At 35.4% G+C, this 7,230-nt stretch overlaps 1 protein-coding gene across 1 annotated transcript in view; it reads left to right on the plus strand.

Moving 5' to 3' along the window:
• The first annotated feature begins 225 nt into the window (after positions 1-225).
• gramd2b (GRAM domain containing 2B) overlaps positions 226-7,230 on the plus strand; it is a 10,225-nt gene continuing 3,220 nt past the window's right edge. Inside the window, exons 1-11 of the mRNA XM_016507526.1 lie at positions 226-396; positions 2,152-2,271; positions 2,342-2,429; positions 3,870-3,939; positions 4,029-4,132; positions 4,479-4,574; positions 4,653-4,724; positions 4,806-4,874; positions 6,536-6,650; positions 6,745-6,852; positions 6,955-7,042. Of these exons, the coding sequence (XP_016363012.1) occupies positions 281-396; positions 2,152-2,271; positions 2,342-2,429; positions 3,870-3,939; positions 4,029-4,132; positions 4,479-4,574; positions 4,653-4,724; positions 4,806-4,874; positions 6,536-6,650; positions 6,745-6,852; positions 6,955-7,042 (1,046 nt within the window). The 5' untranslated portion in view covers positions 226-280. The remainder of the gene's footprint in view (positions 397-2,151; positions 2,272-2,341; positions 2,430-3,869; positions 3,940-4,028; positions 4,133-4,478; positions 4,575-4,652; positions 4,725-4,805; positions 4,875-6,535; positions 6,651-6,744; positions 6,853-6,954; positions 7,043-7,230) is intronic.

Here is a 7,230-nt window from a genome sequence, read left to right on the forward strand (position 1 = left end):
AGGAACACAGCACGCACAACCGCACATAATACGCAATGAGTAGTTATTTTCAAACTTTTGCTGTATGTTATTAAATAGCTTTTTACATTTATTTAGTCATTTTTGGAGATGTATTTGATCATCTCTTGACCACAGTGTGTTTTTGTTTAGCTGTAAATCTGCATTAGTCAGCAAAACAGCAAAATCACTGATTAACTCGGAGCTGATTGTGGGTCAGAAGCTCCTCAAAGAGTCTCAGAAACTCTGATGGGATCCAAAGCACGCGATCACAGTCATCCTGATGGAGAAACATCTGGTTTCTGAGGACTCGGTTCAGTGCAGGAGCAGAAACGATGCAGCGAGACCGATGTGCTCCGTTACTCCACATCAGCAGATGAACGAGTGTGTGTTACTGCGGTAAGATCACGCATGATCATCATCTTCCCTCATTCAGTCTGCATGTTTCACAAGAATAATGCAAAATGCATGATCGTCATGTTATTGTTATGAATCAAGCACGATGTCATTCTGTGTGCTGTGCATCCAAGTTCATTTTTAAACATCCATATTTCCAGATATTGTGTAATATCACGTTGGAACAGAGCACAAGGTTTGTTGACTTTATGTGAGCAGAAGGACTTTGTCTTGTGTTTTTTGGCAAACACTGAACATGATGGTGAACCGCCAGTCAGTGACAACAGATATATAAATAATGCTGGATGCATAATTCAAATCAAACCACCGTCACAAAATCTCCATTTAGTTTCATCTAGATCTACACTCTTAAAAATAAAGGTTTTTCATTGGCTCTGATGGTTCGAAGAACCTTTAACGTACATGGTACCTTTAATACCTTTATAGAGGAACAAGTTTCCTTAGATTATTTCAAATGTTCTTTACACTAAGAAAAAAATTATTCTTTTATGAACTGATTACTGAAAGTTTCTTTGGTGAACCAAAAATGGTTATTCTATGGAATCATTGTGAAAAAAAACCCATATGGGACCTTTATGTTTAAGATATTGTGAGTTTGAGACTGTTTGTGAGTCTTTTTGACTGATTCATTACAGTGAATCGGTTAGAGAGTAATTTGTTCATGAGTCAGACTCCACTGTTCACACTGTAGTCATTAGACTGATTCAGATTGTGAGTTTGAGACTGTTTGTGAGTCTTTTTAACTGATTAATTACAATTAATCTGTTGGAGAGTCATTTGTTCATGAATCAGACTCCACTGTTCACACTGTAGTCATTAGATTGATTCAGATTGTGAGTTTGAGACTGTTTGTGAGTCTTTTTAACTGATTCATTACAATGAATCTGTTGGAGAGTCATTTGTTCATGAATCAGACTCCACTGTTCACACTGTAGTCATTAGATTGATTCAGATTGTGAGTTTGAGACTGTTTGTGAGTCTTTTTGACTGATTCTTTACAAGGAATCAGTTAGAGAGTCATTTGTTCATGAGTCAGACTCGACTGTTCACACTGTAGTCATTAGAACGATTCAGATTGTGAGTTTGAGACTGTTTGTGAATCTTTTTAACTGATTCATTACAAGGAATCATGAGCCAGACTCCACTGTTCACACTGTACTCTCACAAATAAAGCTTTATTGGCATTGATGAACATGCATGGAACCACTAAAGGTTCTTTATAGTGCAAAAATGTTCTTCACACTAAGAAAATATGGTTGTATTAAGAACCGATCACTGAAAGGCTCATAAATGGCACAAAGTCGTTCATCATTCAGAAGCAAGAACTGAGTTTATACCACATGAGATTGAGTTTGCTGAAAGACTCTTATTTCAGTAACACTAAACCGCAGCTTGAATGTTCTGGTGTAACTAGAAGAGACGGGTCAGGTTAACTAACGCGTGACGTAACTATTAAAGGTGGAAGAGATGGTAAAACAGCACAGCTCTGTAATCAGGCAATGATCTCTAGTTAAACAGTCTGGTTTAAATAACCAGTCTTCCAGAACTGGTTAGAAGTGCTATAATACAAGTTTTCTAGAAGATGTTTATAAGCTTGAAGGATCTGCAGAGGACTCTTTCCCAAGGTAACATGAGATGTTTGTGTTCAATCCTGTTGGTGTTTGCCTGTAAATTCATCTTAAACTGATGTTTGATGAAATGCATTCATGCATTTGTATGGATATGTCTGTTTGACAGTCAGTGCGCTGAAATCATAGACGAGGAGGAAGGACACAAGATGACGAGGCCTGATGCTTTTATCTCGCTGGACGCTGAGGCTGACGTCTCTGCGAGGAGAAGAAAACCAACCCTCGTTAGGTCAGTTAGAATTAACCATAACTAACATGTTCACACAGCAGCCTCACTCCAGATGTGTCTCCTGATTCAGATCCAAAACATTTGATCCGTCACTTCTTCTGCAAGTCCAGAGTGACTCCGAATCAAAGTGTGAACGCAGGAAGCCGCAGTCATGTCAGGTGCGTCTATCATTCACAAACTATTAGAGTTTTTATTAATACTCTGGAAAAAAAACGAGTAGGATTTTCACTCAGAAATTGCTGGTAAACTTCACAAATAATTACTAAGAAACAACAAAAAAAACGTTGAATTAAACATGACATTTTGATGTGGAAAAACTGAAATAGTAGTTTTATTTACTTCGAAAAATATATTTTTACAGTGTATTTAGAATTAGTTTTTTTGAATTGATTTTTTTTTTTTTTTAGTTAAACATTTAGTATTTTGATGTATGTTTTAGTCATTTTTATTATTATTTTTAAATATGTCTTTAAAACTATTTACACTTATGTATTGCTAGTACATTTCAGAAATAATTACAAAGAAACATCAAGAAAAACTTTGAATAGAACATGAAATTTTGATGTGGAAAAACTTAAATAGTTTTTTGTTTTTTTTTGTAAAATGTAATCCAATAATCCTTGTTTTATTTACTTCGAAAAATATATTTTTTTACAGTGTATTTAGAATTAGTTTTTATTTTTATTTACTTTTTTGTTTTTAGTTAAACATTTAGTATTTTGATGTATGTTTTTGACATTTTTATTTATTTTGTTTAAATGTCTTTGACACTATTTACACGTATATATTGCGAGTACATTTCACAAATAATTACAAAGAAACGGCAAGTAACTCATTAAATTAAACATGAAATTTTAAAGTAGAATGACTAAAATAGCATTTTCTTGTAAAACATACTCAAGTTACAACTTTGAAAAATCATTTTTACAGTGTATTTTGAATTAGTTTTACTTTTATAATTTCTGCTTTAATTTTGATTTTAGCGACACTTTTAGTATTTTGTTGTATGTTTTTGTCGTTTAAATTTTTTTTGTTAAATATATATTTGAAAGAATTTACACTCATGCTAGTAAATTTGGCAAGTATAAAGAAATGCGAAAAAGTAACACATTAATTAAATATGAAATTTTGAAGTAGAAAAACTAAAATAGTATTTTCTCGTAAAACATACTCCAGTAAAAAGTTGTTTTAATTGCAGGTAATTTTTATCGTGTATGTAGTTTTATTTCAGTTTTAGTTATTTTAGTTCATGAAGTGTTGCCTTGGCAACTAGCTGAAATAAAATAAGTTTATTTTTTAAATTTTTATTTTAGTTAAAGTTCGTTTCATTTCAAGTGACAATTTTTTTAATGGTTTTAGTTTTGGTTTTATTTAACAATAATAATCCTGGTGTGTCCATCACTTTCCAGCATCTCTCCTCTAATGAGGGATGTTGAACGAATGAAATGTGAATCTTCTCTTAAATTGTGCATCTGGTTGATTCGGACGAGTTCAAGGGTTTAGAACACAGATCTCAGTTCAGACAACAAACAGGAGATTTTATTTGCTAATATGATTTGTGATCTACACCACTGAATATGCAACATGTTGTGTTTCAGTCTCTGCGCACTAATATCCAGTACCACAAAGTTTTTAAAGACATAAGTGAAGATGAACAACTCAGACAGAGTATGTACGACCAGTTTGATTTGTTTTGTTGATTATTATTGAACACGTAAAGAAGCTTTGGTTTTATTCTGGTATTTTCCTGCATCCAGGTTACACATGCGCGCTGCAGAAGGACATTCTGTACCAAGGAAGGCTGTTTGTGTCCGATAACTGGATCTGTTTCCATTCCAAAGTGTTCGGAAAAGACACTAAGGTAAAACCTGAAAACTGCTGAAAACAGGATACACGGATACACTGGTGTTCATAAGTTTGGGGTCGGTAACATTGTTTAATGTTTTTGAAAGAAGTCTCTTGTGCTCACCAAGGCTGCATTTATTTGAGCAAAAATACAGTAAAAATTGTGAAATATTATTACAATTTAAAACAGCTGTTTTCTATGTGAACATCTGTTAAGAAAGTTCAAAAGAACAGCATTTATTTGAAATAGAAATATTTTGTCGCATTATAAATGTGTTTACTGTCACTTTTGATCAGTTTAATGATGAATAAAACAACAGTAGTGTGTTTGAATTATATGCATCGTATTGTTTCTCGTTCAGATTGCGATTCCAGTTGCTTCAGTAACAGTCATCAAGAAAACAAAAACTGCCATCTTGGTGCCAAACGCACTGGTTATTTCTACAGCACTCGAGCGGGTAAAAGACGTTTCGCTATAATGTAAATAAACTTGTAAACGTGTGTGTCTCTAATCGCTGTTATTGTGGTTTTTACAGCATGTGTTTGTTTCGTTTCTGTCTCGAGACACAACCTATAAGGTTTTGATGTCTGTTTGCCCTCATCTGGTTGTAAGTTCTTCAGTCACACACATTTAATTCACTTCAGTTGAATCATATCGTTTCTGATGAATAAATGTGGCCTGATTGCAGGAGAAGAGTCCTGGGATCAGTCAAATCCCGTCCCAGAGCCTGAGAGGACATCCGGTGTCTCTGCCGATGGTACGAGCGATTCAGAATAACTGTCTGTCTTCATTCCTTCAGTGATCATTACACTGTAGTCATCAGACTGATTCAAATTGTGAGTGAGAGACTGTTTGTGAGTCTTTTTGACTGATTCATTACAGTGAATCAGTTAGAGAGTTATTTTTTTCATGAGTCAGACTCCACTGTTCACACTGTAGTCATTAGAACGATTCAGATTGTGAGTTTGAGACTGTTTGTGAGTCTTTTTGACTGATTCATAAGAGTGAATCAGTTAGAGAGTCATTTGGTCATGAGTCAGACTTCACTATTCACACTGTAGTCATTAGAACGATTCAGATTGTGAGTTTGAGACTGCTTGTGAGTCTTTTTTTACTGATTCATTACAGTGAATCAGTTACAGAGTCATTTGTTCATGAGTCAGACGCCACTGTTCACATTGTAGTCATTAGACTGATTCAAATTGTGAGTTTGAGACTGTTTGTGAGTCTTTTTTTACTGATTCATTACAGTGAATCAGTTACAGAGTCATTTGTTCATGAGTCAGACGCCACTGTTCACATTGTAGTCATTAGACTGATTCAAATTGTGAGTTTGAGACTGTTCGTGAATCTTTTTACTGATTCATTACAGTGAATCAGTTACAGAGTCATTTGTTCATGAGTCAGACGCCACTGTTCACATTGTAGTCATTAGACTGATTCAAATTGTGAGTTTGAGACTGTTCGTGAATCTTTTTACTGATTCATTACAGTGAATCAGTTAGAGAGTCATTTGTTCATGAGTCGAAACAAACTGTCCACACTGTAGTCATCAGACTGATTCAAATTGTGAGTTTGAGACTGTTCTTGAGTCTTTTTGACTAATTCATTACAGTGAATCAGTTAGAGAGTCATTTGTTCATGAGTCGAAACAAACTGTCCACACTGTAGTCATCAGACTGATTCAAATTGTGAGTTTGAGACTGTTCGTGAATCTTTTGACTGATTCATTACAGTGAATCAGTTAGAGAGTCATTTGGTCATGAGTCAGACTCCACTGTCTACACTGTAGACATCAGACTGATTCAAATTTTGAGTTTGAGACTGTTCGTGAGTCTTTTTGACTGATTCATTACAGTGAATCAGTTAGAGAGTCATTTGTTGATTAGTCAGACTCCACTATTTACACTGTAGTCATTAGACTGATTCAAACTGTGGGTTTGAGACTGTTTGTGAGTCTTTTAGACTGATTCATTACAGTGAATCAGTTAGAGAGTCATTTGTTGATTAGTCAGACTCCACTATTTACACTGTAGTCATTAGACTGATTCAAACTGTGGGTTTGAGACTGTTTGTGAGTCTTTTAGACTGATTCATTACAGTGAATAGACTCCACTGTTCACACTGTAGTCATTAGACTGATTCAAATTTACAACTATTTGTTCAATTCTCAGCCCATTTTCACATGTGTGAATGGTTCTGAACACACACCTAATCCTGATTTTCACTTTTTCCACACCTTTACAGATAGATAGAAAAGATCAAATAATCTTCATTCGTATTTTGTGAAAAAACTGTGATGGAAGGTTTTTATTGATATTTTTGAACTCAGCTTCATCAAATTAGGTAATATTAGGTATTTTTTTCAAATCTAGATGCAGGGTTGTGTTATATATTCACGCTGATGTCTGTGCACAGGATTTCACTGCAGATCTGTCGGATTTGGACGGTCCGGTCAGACAGACGGGTCAGCAAATGGACGACAGCAGCAGCTCTGACTGTCCAGAGTCACCGGATTTCGTCAAAACCCCGAGTGTGTTTTGAACACCATGACTTTGAAGTTCAGTGAGGTTCTGGTGTGTTATTGGCTCTTTATCCTTTCTTAACTTGGGATTTTTCCCCCCCAGAATTCCAGAAACGATCCCAAGCTTTCATTGAAGTGGCTAAAAGAGACAGTGAACTGGATTCTCACCCACAACAAGAAACCAACGCCACTGCAAACTTACCGTACACTGGTAACACACTCACACACACACACACTCACACACACACACACACACATCTTAAGTTTCTCTGTGAACATCAGGCATCAGTGATTTTTCTGAGGTGTGTTTTAGGTTCTACAGGATCAGAGGTGGAGTTCATGAAAACACTGCGGCCGGTGTCACTCTCACTGAACGCTCTGGTGTTGATCTGTCTGTCTCTGTGAGTCTCAGCATGTTCATTCATACACTACTGGTCAAAAGCAATCTGAAAACTGCTTAATATTTTTGTGGAAACTGTGAAACACTATCATTCAAACGTTTGGGGTACAAAAAAAGAGGAACTTATAATTCTATTCATCAAGGATGCATTAAATTGATCAAAAGTGACAGTAAAGACATTTATAATGT

The sequence above is a fragment of the Sinocyclocheilus anshuiensis genome, unplaced genomic scaffold, assembly GCF_001515605.1.
Source record: "Sinocyclocheilus anshuiensis isolate Anshui unplaced genomic scaffold, SAMN03320099.WGS_v1.1 scaffold1614, whole genome shotgun sequence".
Lineage (NCBI taxonomy): Eukaryota > Metazoa > Chordata > Actinopteri > Cypriniformes > Cyprinidae > Sinocyclocheilus > Sinocyclocheilus anshuiensis.